Source organism: Globicephala melas, chromosome 13, assembly GCF_963455315.2.
Source record: "Globicephala melas chromosome 13, mGloMel1.2, whole genome shotgun sequence".
Classification (NCBI taxonomy): domain Eukaryota; kingdom Metazoa; phylum Chordata; class Mammalia; order Artiodactyla; family Delphinidae; genus Globicephala; species Globicephala melas.
The window spans coordinates 56,857,031-56,870,893 of NC_083326.1; the positions used below are offsets into that span (position 1 = coordinate 56,857,031).

At 42.2% G+C, this 13,863-nt stretch overlaps 1 protein-coding gene across 24 annotated transcripts in view; it reads right to left on the reverse strand.

Annotated features, from left to right (window-relative positions):
- Positions 1-930: 930 nt before the first annotated feature.
- The window catches only part of EPB41L3 (erythrocyte membrane protein band 4.1 like 3), a 210,225-nt gene continuing 197,292 nt past the window's right edge, over positions 931-13,863 (reverse strand). For 9 of the 24 annotated variants that reach the window (XM_060311045.1, XM_060311041.1, XM_060311044.1 and 6 more), the window contains 9 exons: positions 9,449-9,523; positions 7,298-8,005; positions 6,667-6,789; positions 5,673-6,056; positions 4,749-4,880; positions 4,168-4,266; positions 3,659-3,739; positions 3,269-3,385; positions 931-2,061 (listed from right to left, as the gene is read on the reverse strand). In XM_060311045.1, the coding sequence (XP_060167028.1) occupies positions 3,275-3,385; positions 3,659-3,739; positions 4,168-4,266; positions 4,749-4,880; positions 5,673-6,056; positions 6,667-6,789; positions 7,298-8,005; positions 9,449-9,523 (1,713 nt within the window). In that variant the 3' untranslated portion in view covers positions 931-2,061; positions 3,269-3,274. The remainder of the gene's footprint in view (positions 2,062-3,268; positions 3,386-3,658; positions 3,740-4,167; positions 4,267-4,748; positions 4,881-5,672; positions 6,057-6,666; positions 6,790-7,297; positions 8,006-9,448; positions 9,524-13,863) is intronic. The other 15 variants (XM_060311061.1, XM_060311060.1, XM_060311053.1 and 12 more) reach the window with 4 other exon arrangements.

A 13,863-nucleotide genomic window follows, 5' to 3' on the forward strand; every position in this document is an offset into this window, starting at 1 on the left:
GTATGGTGACCGTGGTACCCAGCTTTATTGTGGTGATCATTTCAGAATATATACACAATATCAAATCATTATGTTGTACCGAGAAAATAATATATGTCAATTATACCTCAATAAAAATTTTAGAAAAATAAAAGAGTGAACTCTTTGGACACAAAGTAAGCATATCAGATGCAGGCATATCAATAAAGGGTTAATTTTCATATCAAAAAAGTGTTAATTTTTCTCAACACGTTTCTTTGGATTGGCTTTAAACACAATGAAAATGATGCTTCAGTTCCTAAAATGAATACTTAGTACTGACAGCAAGGACAAACTGAGAACTCCTTCAGAGATAAATGACAAGACTGACTCCCCTCAGTAAAACTCAGTAAAAGCTCTGTGGTCAAATCTAGTAATTTTCTGAGGAAGAATAAAACATTTTTTTTTAGAGATTTTGAAAAGTCCAGAAGTGAGGTAAGAAATGGCAGCGACTGCATTTAGGCGTTAGGTGGGCGGTTGGTAACAGAAAGGCTGATTCTTAGTCCCCGGCATGCGAGCAGCTGGATGTCAATGAGCTGCAGGAACACTCATCGCCCTGCAGACCCAGCTGCTAACCTGCTCGTCTCTGGAGAGGATGTGAGGCAGAGGTGTCTCTCTGGTAATTAAAAACCCCCAGAAACACTGGGATTAGAGCACAGCCTCTCTTCTAACAGAAAAACGAAAACTTTGAAAATGAGATTCTGTGATACCAGTTGTACTTTTCAAGGCCTGCACAGGCAACCAACCATTTATCTACACGTATTTTGTTCCCCATCTGTCTACACTTTTTATCCTGGAAAAAGACAGGCTTTCTCTACCCTGAAGATGAATGAGGCCTTTGATGTCATGCAAATGTTAGCTCTGGGCCAGACACGTACAATCCTGAAAGTAGTACACTTAGAGAATAAGAGGTTTAAATGCATTTACCATTTTTATTTTGCTATGCGGAAACATACATTCACCATGGCTGTGCGATGTGGTTGACAGTGAAATGGAGAATATAACTTTTTGAAGGCTATTTATAACTAAACACTAAATAGTTTTATTACAGTGGAAATTCTGTACAGTTTAAGGCTTGGCTCTGAACTAGACTGCAAATATGGACCAGATTTGGAAATAAAACACTTTTTTTCAAGTAAAAGAAGAAAAATCCATTAAAAAAAAATACAAGGACGAAGAAATGAAGAAAGAAAACAAAGCAACAGGAGCCCAACGGGTTTTCCCGGAGTGAAATTTCATCATACGGTGAACTAACAAAAATACAGGTCTTCTTTCCAAAATAATGACAATTTACATATTTAGGACTTGTTAGGGAACTCTGGGAGGCTTTCCAGACTGAACGCAGACCAAAGCGGACGACGGGGAAGAGATCACACTGATACGCTGAAGTCAGTACTACTTTCTAACGGTTAAATTAGATGACACGAAGCAGGATTGTGAGCGCTAAATATTTCCAGAGGATCGGAGAGTCGTTACTGCTGACAGGTGAGAGTAATAAACCAGAGGAAACAAGTACAAGATTCAAGTTATTTAATGAATAAACTCGGTTATTGGCACATCTAATCTGGGAAAAACCTGACACACGGGACTAGACAGCTTCTAGCAGTTTAGGGTAATCTTTGTTGATCTGTAAACAAAAGATCTGTCACCTAAGAAACTGCAATTTTGTTTAGACTTTAATAATAATCAGCTATGAAAGGCATGGATTGCTTTATGTGTTACATGAGATCACGGTTTCTACTGTTGGTTATGAACGTGCAGGTGTAGCTGAGAATTCAGACACTGTGTGAAACGTAAAAATGCTGCTTGTTTTGTAATTGTATCGTTGCTTCATGCAATGTCAGTTTAGTGAGCCTGACTCAGATTGCTTTATTATGGGAAGGTCTCTGCCAGCGTCTTTATTAAATGGTCAAGGTCAGTTCTTCTGGATTGAAATTGTCCATGGGCAGATGCAAATCAGTGGGTTAGAAGAGGAAACTCCACATAGACTCTGGGTTTTCTAATGGTTTGCGTGACTGGCTTCAGGTGCAGCCTAGGTTATTCCTGCAGAAGAGAGATTTGATCAGTTACTCGTCTGAAAACACCTGAGAGTTTCCCTCAGCTCAAGGTCATGGGAGAAGTATCTTGTACGGTTATGAAATGCTCTTTTTGACAAGATACTGTAAAATACCAGTGTACGCCACTGACAGGCTTTCTCTGAAATAACCACATCGTCACCCAAGTGGCTCAACTCGCTGAAGAGAACCTTCTTTTGTTTTTTTTTTTTTTTTGCTTTCTATCTTCCAAATTACCTTCTTAATTTGAATATAATGAGTGATGTTTATATTTTTTCCCTTTGAGAGAAGCCACTCATCAGTCAACATTAACCAACGTTAGAGAACGTACTTATTTCATTTATACATGTAAAGCATTTAAGAGACTTTTATCACATAACCAAGTGTGCAAGGAGCTGCATTCAGCATTCAAAGCCTTCCAGGGATGCTCAGGGCCCCTCGAGTTCTCGAGGGGCGGGTTAGTATGCATGACAAGTCTGTGCACACACAGAAGATGCTGTCTGCTCATGATGTCGGCCAAACAGTGGCTGGAAAGGCACGCGCTTTCTGGAGGAAAGCAGGACCACAAGACTGCATTTTTGCTTCCTCCTGAGACACGATACTACACTCGGGGAAAAAATCATCCCAAAGAATACAGGAAATAGATGACATCCACAATGAGAGTGAGTGCTCTGGTCTCAAATTGTAAAACAAAGCAAAAACAAAAACATAAACAGGCTAGCACCAAACACGGTGGAAGAGAAAGCTTACAATGGGATAACGCAGCCAACAGGAGAACAGGCTATATTTTATTTCCCTAGTATTTGGAACACGCGAATTGCACCTGTCAGAACAAAACCATCTTAGCTCTGATTAGGCTACATGGCAAGTGAAACCAGATCCGACCTTTCAAATGTGGATAATGGGAGGAGCACAGAGCATGCATTAAGAGGGAACATGCGCAGGACCAGGCAAGCAGACTCTGCTTCCTCCTTATCCTCTAACTGGCAGGGGAGGTAAAAAGTCCACAGTATGGAGCCTCCAAATATGAAAGAAAGCAGCAGCCGCAAACCAATTTTCCATCCTCTTGATACCCAGAGCCCTGCAAATGCCAGTGAGAGAAAAAGGAGTGGGAAGAGGCAGGGGGAGGGGGAGAGGGAAGCCCTGGGCCACATGCCAGCCGAGGCCAAGCCTAGAGAACCAGCGCCACCTCTTACCTGGGCTCAATCCTCTCCATCTTCAGGGGTGATCTCTGTCTCTTTATGGACCACTACTTTGGTCACTGACATGTCAGGGTGCTGCTCTTTGGCCTCTTTAATTGCCTGAGCCAGTGCCTATCCCCAGGAAATCACAGAAGGGCAAAGACAAAAAGGAGGCGGGACGTGCAAGATCAGAGCCGGGTGGAGACTCGTGAGCAAGATCTATATACACAAGTTACAAATGGGATACAATGACTGCAAAGAGGGTCATACGCTGCATACTGCAAAGTTAATTCAGAAAACTGTTTAGACTACAGGCTGGACTGGAAGGACAGCTCTGGGAAGAGTACGACCAGCTAGTGTTTCTCTGTCTCCCTGCCGGGGTATCTACCCTCTGTCACACGCTACCTGGTCATGGTCAATGTCCGCGTCTCCCGTGATGACGATTCGCTTCTCGATTCTCGTCTCTGAAATGCCTCCTTTCACAGTCTGAAAGCGACACATAAGCATTATGAATTTGCCGTCACTGTTGACCGGGGGCAACGGCGGGAAATGCCGACACAGCTTTAAGCTGCGTCATTCATTCTTTAAGAACTGAAACAGAATCCTATGGCAGCTATTCACAATGGTTCACTTCAGAAGTGAAGCCAGAATAGAGTCCTTCGGGTTTTGGCTGGCTGGTGTTTCCGGAACATCTACCATATGCTATGCATTGGAGTTAAGGGTTATGCAAAGGGCATCGGAATGCATATTCTTAAACGGAACCTGGCATGTGAGGACAGATGTACCACAAATACAGCAGCCGTGAGAGCTCCAGTGCAGCTGCCTGGCATCCTGGTATTCACCTATCCGCTGGTGCGGCCCAACACAGAAGCTCTGAACGGATACCTTGCTGTATCTGTTCCCGCTCCACTTACTTTGGTGATGTGGGTGGTGGTCGTGGTGCCAGTGGTTTCAGATGTGATCGTCTGTGCGCTCATGAGCACACCTGGCTCCAAATCGGCACCAAGATCAACCTAAGCAAGCAAAGGGGAGACGCCACTTGAATATTGATGTCACCTCTCCAGATGTCTGCTGTCTTGGGTTAGGGCATGGCGATGAGTTAATTATCTGCACAATCACTGTGCTGCTCCATCAGCATCCGGGAGCTGCCACAGACTACGGACCGAATCAAACTTGGCCACTGTTAACCCTCATTAAAAAGCTGGGACTTCAGAAATGTGAGCAGGGGCTGGCTGAGCTAGTGTTCTTTCTTATCTATGGCAGGGAGATAGATTTCTGAGCCCCTTTCTACATGTCAAGTTCTGTGAAGACCTGCTTAAGTCACCTGCTCTTCCTTGATCGGTAATAAAATTACAATTACTGCACCGTTCTTGACAGAGACAGTTGGGTCCTCTGAGTCTCACAAATTAAATATCATGTAGTGACACTTAAATGCATGAAGCCATTCAAGGGGTAAAACAGGTGCCAGGGCTCTGGCCTTCATAGACTGTCTTACCTGTGATGATTCATATGTTATGGTTTTTGTTTCTGTGTGAACTACAGGCACTTCCTTGGTGGAAATTTCTAGCTTTACTCCTCCTGGTGAAACACTGCCAAAGCTGACGGTTTCTGTCTTCACAGTAGATGACTATACCAATGGGAAGCAGGCAGAGTGGCTATTAAATTTTGCAAACACATACCTTTGTTTTTTTCCCTCCCCTCTTGGTGGATATATATAAGCACAGGTTGGTATGAAATAAATGTTTACATTTTACGTGGGGGGCAGTTGGGGAATGAGGCACACAACAGATACATGTCAGTCTCCCAGAATTCATATGGAATGTTTCAGGTACAAGAAAATATTTCGAAGGAAATGGAAAAAACCCACTTTTTTACATTCCCTCTCCTCTATCTCATAAACTAATTTTAATAGATTAAAAAATCATAAATTAGCCTTTTATTGAAAAACTTCTTAGACAGAAGGAACAAGTAATAAGACATTCAACCACCACCCCTCACCCCGCCCCCATATACTTCAGGAATTTCAATAAAAGAGAATAAAGAATAAATTCTAGCACTTGGTGCCTGGGCAAGCCTGGTTTTGGTCCTTCTGGATAAGTACACTGATCAGAAATAAATTTATCAAGTTTTCTAGTATCTTGGCAGGCTATGCATCTCCCAGATTTATTGCCAGTTACGGTAATTGCAAAGAGAGTGGAAACCATTTCCTGGAACTTTAGATTGTGAATAATCATTATATATGTTTGCATGGGACCCCAGACCAGCATGGAGACCCCATAATTGCCATGCAAGAAGGCAACAAGAGGAGAAACAAACTGCTCTTTGAAAAGGAAGAAAATTAAACCTAGCCCTGCCTTTATGCTTAACTAAATTTCAGGGACTTACTTCAGCACTAAAAGTAACATTAACCGCTAGTTACCTCAAAATGAGGTTTTTCTTCCGAAGCTTCAGAAACGTGGATGGCTGCACTCTGCTCCTCCTCTGGCTCTTGGGAAGCAGCTGCCATCTCTCCCTGCTCAAGGACAGCTTTGTCGGCCACCTCCCCTTTTTCCTCCTTTGCTCCCTCAGTCAGAGCAGAGACCTCCTTCCCTTTCACATCAGATATATCAGCAGATGCTGCCTGGGTCACAGCATCCATGTCATCTCCAGCTGCGTAAGAAGCATCCCCACTTGCATGTGCATTCATCACCTGTCTTTCCTCCACCAATGCCGTTTCCTGCACAACCTTCTGGGTGCTAAGTGGCTGGGGGTGCTGGGTTGTTTCCGTCTCTATTTTGCCAGACTCCATCTTGGTTTCCATTTTCTGCATGGAAAAAAAGTTGTGGTGTCAGTGTGACTTTCCACAAAGCAAAGGTCAGAAAGCAAAAGAAAAAAAAAAACAACAAAAGCAGCCACTCACCAGGGTACCTAAAGCCAGTACCAGTGCTTATAACCAGCAACGCTTAGAGAAAATATAAATTAGCTTTCATTCCCCCCACCAGAGTCTTTGATGCCTGCCCTCTGCCTGACACATAGCCTCGAACCTGTGCTGCTTCTTCGGATGTTGCAAAAGAAACGAGAGTGCAGTATAAAACGCAATTAAAAAACCAAAACAAAATGAAAGCATTGGAGCACATGCATATTGGTTTTGGCTGCTTCCTTAGACCTAACAGGTGACATAAAATGCTTTAAGAAATTAAATGCTGTTAAAACGTCTCAGCACGATTGCTTTCTGAACATCTGAAGTACGTTCTTGTAATGGAACTAAAGACATGTGATGCAAACGTGGGACAGGCACAGAGGGGTGTAAGTGGAGACCCCTCTCAGGTGTTTAAAGCAAAGCCACTTGGATGCAACACACACACCCCAAAAAGGCACAAAGAAAAGGCAAAGAGGCAGAGACAGAGACACTGAGGATGGAAACAGATGGCCACCTGCACCCAGCTTTGAGAAGTGGAAGTAACCCCTCCTATGAATTCTGTCGGTTTTCTCGCAGACTCTAATAAGCTGAAGATTTCAGAGCCATCCATGAGCTTTTCTCCAGAAGACTGTTTAGTCTGAGTGAACAGAGAAATGGAGAGTCAAGCACAGAGGTCGGGACACAGGAGGGCATGTACTCATTCACAGCTGGTTAGACAGAACTGTAGGCGCGGGACCCAGGGCGAGGGATGGAGGGATCTACAGACAGATTTGGAAACACATAGGGATGGGAAATCAACAGCAAATCGGGGTGAGCAGGGGCTCTGGTTTGGTAAAGCGGAGAGAGTTCCTGGGGTTAGGGCGGTGCTGGGTGAAGCGGATCCTTTCACCCGGCACCGGCACCTCAAGCCCCGGCAGCACCACCCCACCTCGGGGACAAGAGCTGGAAATAAAACGGCAGGTATCTCAATGCTCACGTCAGACCGCGGTAGTGACTTAACCATGAAAACAACAAAAAAGCTTGGGTTGGCGGCTCTCAACATAAGCCAAACAGCAAGAGAAATGGAAAGGCTCAGGGTGGAAGGGCTGCCTTGGCAAACGTCATGCTGGAATCGGAAACGGCGGCCCAAAGGCAGCACCGGTTACCACGACTTGGGACGTGGCCGACTCTGTGACAACGTATTGGGTGGTGGCGACGGTGATGGCCGGTTCCTGGGAGTATCTCCACTGGGACAGGCTCTTCCTGCGAGGACTGAAGGGCCCCACCTTCCAGGTCTCGGCCTCGGCCTCGGGCTCTGCTCTGCCCAGCCGCTCGCCCTCCAGACTGGCATCCCTCCCGGGCACGTGGCTTTTCTCAAGAGCATCATCCTCGGGGCTCTGCAGCCGGGACTCGGCTTCCCTGATGGGGGCCAGCGACTCCGACAGCCTCCGCTTTGGAGTGTGGACCTCAGGCCCCCTCCTGGTCCTGTCCTCGGTGAGGACTCCCAGGACCTCGAACTCTGCCAGGACAGGGGGGGTCTTCGTGAGCTCGGCTAGCCCTGGCTCAAGAGGGGAGGGGGACACCACCTTCTCCCCTTCTTTGACTTTTCCTGTCATAGTGACAATTTTTCCAGACACGGTATCGTAGGACTTTCCGAGTGTGTATATTTTCTGTTTGTTCTCTTCCTTCAAGTGCATTTCTCGGGCCAAGTCTTCAAAGCTCTGCACTTCAGTGGCGCTAGATCCTGACGAGTCGGCGGGGATGTCATCGGTTCTAGCGCTCACGGTCACCACCTTGTACGTCACAATCTTTTTCGAATCACCATCAACTACCTCAGTGGGTATTCTGTCTACAATAACCCAGTCCTCTGTGCCCTATATTTGGAATATAAAAGCTAAATTAGAAGTTCTGATGGTATCTCATTTCTAAAATAAGAATCCTTTAAGGCAATCAGGGTGAGAGCTACACTCAGGCCTGGGAGGTGACTGCACAGGGCTGGGGTTATTTTTATTAATTATGGCTACAATCTCTTCCCATCTGAAATTTATTAACTCTAACCTGCAACTTGGAATACGGTCTGCGTGTACACTCGCAATTTCAGATTTCTTGAAATACTTTGGTGGTAAATTTTGCAAAGACTATATCTGATCTTATGCTAAATGTCTGATCATTTTGTATGTCAAGATTAAACAACATTTTTGAAGCTGTTGTACAAGTTATTTAGCTTTACTTGTGTGGACATAGAAAAGACAGTTTTCCATGTGAAACAGAACACTGTGCTTCATATCTGTTGTTCTCACAAAGAACGTGCCAGCATTTCCACAAATTTCTGTGAAAACCATTTTCCATGTTTGTGAATTATACTTCCTTATATGGGAGGACGGAATCCACTCTAGCGCTTATTATCCAATAAGTATTCAGTGCACCTGTGTTCCAGGCATTGTAATAAACTATTTCCCACTGTTAGGACACTGTCGGAGCCTCTTAGAAACAGGTCACAGTGGTCTGTACATTGTTCCGATTTTATTTACAACCGAAGTTCATCGTCTCAGGAGTTTCTTTGCCAGTTTCCTTAGTGTTAGTTCCAATAAGGCAGAAGAAATGCAAGTTATGAAACTTCTGTATTTGGGGAGCCTACCAGGACGTTAGGAGGTAACTAGTCTAACAGGTTACAGAGGGAAGAGAAACCAAGCCAGGAGCAAGGGAGCACCTTGGTTTACATTTTAAACTTGGACGTTTGCTACTTTCGTATTTATCCTAGCCTGAATCTAGAAACAGGTGGGCTTTAAGAAAAAGGATTACAGATCCATCTATAGGCTGGTGCCGGATTAAACAAAATGAAGTGAAAAATAACCTCTAGGGTGGATGGGACAGTTTTCTGGAAAATGATTTGACGAGAGGTAACCACAGAGCCTCCTTCCTGAATTCTCTTTATCACACTCAGCTAGTGGGAAAACCAATAAAAGTTCAGAACTTTCAAAATCAGTCAAGGTCATCTAAATAAGCATCACTCTATGGGTGAAAGAGGTACTAAAAGGTCCAGTAATATCATTACAAAGTATAATCATAATGCTTCAATGACCACACACAGATATAATCACCTAGGAGCAAAAGCCACAAAGAAATGATAGCTAACGGATAACTAAATTAGTAACAAAATTCCCTACTTCCCTCCCCAGAATCTAAGCAAAAATGATATACCTACCTTAGTGGCAAACAAGGTACATTTTAAAAAGAAAGGAAAAACTACAGACATTTTAATGACACTGAAATCTGAAGAGCAATTTCCTTCTGGAAAATTCCTTAATGTTTTTTACCTGAGACTCAAAGAATGGAGAGCTTCCTTGCTGCAAAAATAGAACCTTTTCAGAAATCTCTCTTTCTTCTTTGGTCTGTTTGAATAAAGGGGGTTGGGTTGGAGAAGAGGAAGCAGACAGTTTCCAAAAAGGCAAGTTAGGAAGAGAGTTCTTTTCTTGTGCTACACATATAATACTCATTCATTTTTTTTTCCTGAAGAAGTAAATTAGTGCCTATTAATTTGGAAAATGGTCGGAAGCCATCTCAACATTTAACAATTATTTCCAAAGAGTAACAGATTATGTTTTGAATCTCCGGTGTTTTTAGGATTCAAACATTTCTCATTTCTACAAACACAGAATATGCAAGAGTGGCATAAAGAGCTTTCTGGCATTTCAGTAGTGTTCATATGTCAGTGATCTGCAATACTGTAAAAGTGAGTATTAAAATGAAAATGTTAAGATTTAAAAAAAATTAAGTGAGGAATAAATTCTCACTTCCATGTCTGACAAATTCTTGATCATATTCCCTACTGAAGTGCCGCCTGATACAGAGAAAGGAAACACACGTGGGTCACTGCATTAGCTACTAATCTCAACAACCCAGTTATGCCCAGATTGATGTCTTTATTCCACAAATAAGCATAAGGTTATAGCTTTATTTGAACTTTTATAACATGGCAAATAATCCTGAAAAGTCAACTTCAGAATATCTTGATGAAGAATTAAGTATTTGAAGTCATGCTTGTCTTTAACATATAAAATTTAAAAGGACATTACGTACGTTATGTTAGAACAGTTTTTTTCCTTTCATCTTTTTATTGCTTCCTTTAGTATTAAACAGGCATAATTCAAGGGGCAATACGTTAGCTACCGAGCCTGTCTCTGTGTACAGCACACGACTGCATAGAATAGTGAACAAAAGGATATTTTGGTAAAGTCATCTAAAAATAATAATAGAAAAGTTCAAAGTTTCTAGACGAACGGAACTTTGAAAATAAACCCTCTTGTTGATGATAAGCAATATAATTTTATGAGAGGTATTTAAAATTCCTAGGTATGTATCTACAAAGCTATCAGTACTATATTTAATCGTTTGCCTGCAAGAGGTTATAGAGGAGCATCTGGAATGTTATCTGGAATGACCTGCTGACAGATTTTGATAGCATCGTCCTCATATGCTCCTTTTAAATGAGCAACAAATAAGACATTTCAAAGGGGGAAAAAAAAATCCCTGTCCTGTCCCATTTTGGAGAAAGATATTGCAAGAGACAAAATGTACCATGTGGAATCATTCAATGTGGATTTATTTTTTAAACTTTCAATCATAGCCTCTTTTATAAACAGAAATAAGAAACAGGAAGTCAAAATTATAGACACTTTTCAGAATACCACGGCTAGGCCTCTAATTATAATCACTGAACTAAATATTTTCCTACAATGAGAGCTTAAAAAAACAACAGCAGTAGTTTTCAGCATATCCTGTTATCTGACATCAACTAATTTTAAAAACGTCTGTGTCTGTAAGTAAAAATGTCCACACTGTCTGCATCCAGAACTGTGCATGTCCCATAATAACGGAAAAGGGTAACATAAGGGGATAGATGTTATCATTAAATCCTGTATACTGTCAACCCCAATCCAGTGAGTTCTGCTAAAGTTAAGAGGTACTGATAAAGAAAAGCTGATAATCGAAACATTTACTAGGGGTTAAGACAGAGTCAGATGCACGCCCTGACTATTTCATTTAGTTCCTTAAACGTTCATGCCTGTGTCATAATTGGGACACAAGGCCCTACAGTGGCATGCAAAATTCACAGAGGTGTTACTTGCTCAGATGATTAAGGGTCTCTATGGAGCTGGGACTTTCATTTCTGCTCGGGCCAGGGGTTCTCAAATTGGGCTGTGAATTAGAATTATGTGGAGAGCTTTTAAAAAGAGTAATGTGTGGGGTGCACCTCTGACTAATTAAATCAGATTCTGAGGTAGAACCTAGGCATCGGTATTTTAAAAATCTTGTAGGTGACTGTAATACGCGTCTACAGTCGCACCCCAGGGTCTGAATGGAAAGTCACAGAAGTCAGATTCACAGAATGGAGATAATTCTCTCTATCCATGAATAGATGATCCACAGTGAATGTGTATTTTGCCCAATTTAAGGCCCATCCAAGACCTGAATAGCAAAAGTAAAGCTGGACAAGAAAGCAGAAAAATGCATAAAGAGAGTGGATTCTAGTTACTTATGGCAGTTGTGTTCTATAAAGTTGCTGTGAACACTGAATTACTGAGTACTGAACCACAGCTCCTAGGGGAAAGACAGGGTCAGGTTCCTGGGAGCTTCTGGTCATGAAATTTTTGTCAACTGATCCATGCATAACCTTGTTTTATGTGTGTTTCTGTTTAAAGACCCCTTATTTAATATCTATTATTGATCCATTAACATCAAACTCACAGCCAGCAGCACTATAACTTATCCTGAACAAAGCGTATCTGACACACATATTTTCCTATAAGGCACATCTCAGCCTTCTTGTACTTGGGAACACTAGACAGCACTTCAGCACTATGCCTGGAGATCGTTTTAAATAGCAAAATCACCAACAAAAAACACAAAAAAGCAAAAATGTGGCACTAAACAGGCTGTTGCCTGTTCACCTTACCTGGGAAGGTGTGCCTTGAGCAATTTTTTTTTTTTAGGCCGTGACAGTGAGAGTCCCGCGCACCACGATTTAGAGTGGCCCCCGCTTGCCACAATTAGAGAAAGCCCTCGCACAGAAATGAAGACGCAACACAGCAAAAATAAATAAATTAATTAATAAACTCCTACCCCCAACATCTTCTTTAAAAAAAAAAAAAAATCAGGAGTCATCACATTTTTTTCAAAACAACATTGTATCACTGAGATTCCCCAAAAAATCCAACTAAGTGTGGTGTCACTGAATCAGTTTCTTTACCCTTCTGACACAAGCAATATTACTTTGAGAAGTCACTTTAAAAAATTAAGTTACATATTTTCTTTTAGAAATAATTGGACCTCTTTCTAAACTGGCCAATTATTGTTTAATTAATTTAAAGTGGGTCATATTAAATAAAAGGATAACATCAAATGAGTAATTTACTTAGAAAAACACCTCCCCTCTAAAATGAAAATCTTTTGTTTAGGTGTTTTTAAACAAACATGCTTTGTGTATGCCTAGCTGGCTGGGAGGATAAAATTATCTTTTGTGCTTTTCACAAAACCAATAACAAAAGCCAATATTAAGTTTTAATATAGAAATGAACAAGAATTTGGAGCATAAGAACTTGCCGGGCTGTTTCCAGGGCCCTCAAATGGAGGATAAACTGGGTGTCACCAAGGGCTCCGGGAGAAGGGTCAGATGGGAGCCCCAAGGCGAGGGAAGCACGCATAGCCCTGACCTCCCAGAAGGGACCTCTCTTCCTCTGGGACCTGAAGCTCCTTGGAGCTGCTTTTTCAGAGCCCCTCTGATAACCAGGGTTATTAGCCAGCCTTGTTTTTAAGAAGCTCTTCTTTACATCTAGCAAGTCTCCCAATAATTTCCTCCCTTGCCGGTGGCAGTGGAGTCCTAAGGTACAGCTTCTGCTCACCACTCAGCAGACACTTGAAAGCAGTTACTAAGCCAGCTGCTGGTCTCCAGTCTACGTAACCAAACCACTTTGTGCTTCTGCAGAGGACGTCTTTCCTCCATCCTTTAATCCTTTTAAAACAGTCCTTTCTTAGGTCTACTGCAGTCTCTCTGCACCGACAGGGATAAGGCATCCACATCGAGGGTAAGTTCAGCGTATTCAAAGCATCACCTCTTAAGTTATTAACATTCTTTGGGGTCATCACCGTTATTCTCTAAGAATCAGAGCATTTAATAAGTGAAAACAATTTCTTTTACTAGTCTAATGACCTAGACTTCGACAGTCCCTTGTTTATTATCACCACCTTTAAACTTCTCCAAGCAACTACCCGAACTTCCATTCAAAGGGCTGCTACCTCGCGTGTCCCTGAGTGACAGCAGGGGAGGAGAGGCCTGACTTTTTCAGTGGCTATTTATTTTGTGTTTTTGTAACGTAATCCAGTATCTGCCATCTTCAGAGCCAGCACGTCCTTCCTTATTTCCAGCCCTCGTAGAAATAGGGTAAACCAAACTTGACCAGTTACAATAAAACTTATCTGACCATAACTCATAAGTGGCAGTCTTACTAATGCAGGAACTACAATATTTAAATCAATCAGGAAAATCTGAAATTTTTGTGTCTTGAAACTCAAACACTCTGAATGCAACCGATGTTTAATGGTACAGGAATACTTTGGTCACAGGACTTTTCATTTATTCTGCATAAAAAGGCCCTTTACAAAGTAATTCAAATGGTGATATACCTCGTCATTTTTTTTTAAGTGGGATTGGAACTGTCATGAACATCATGAT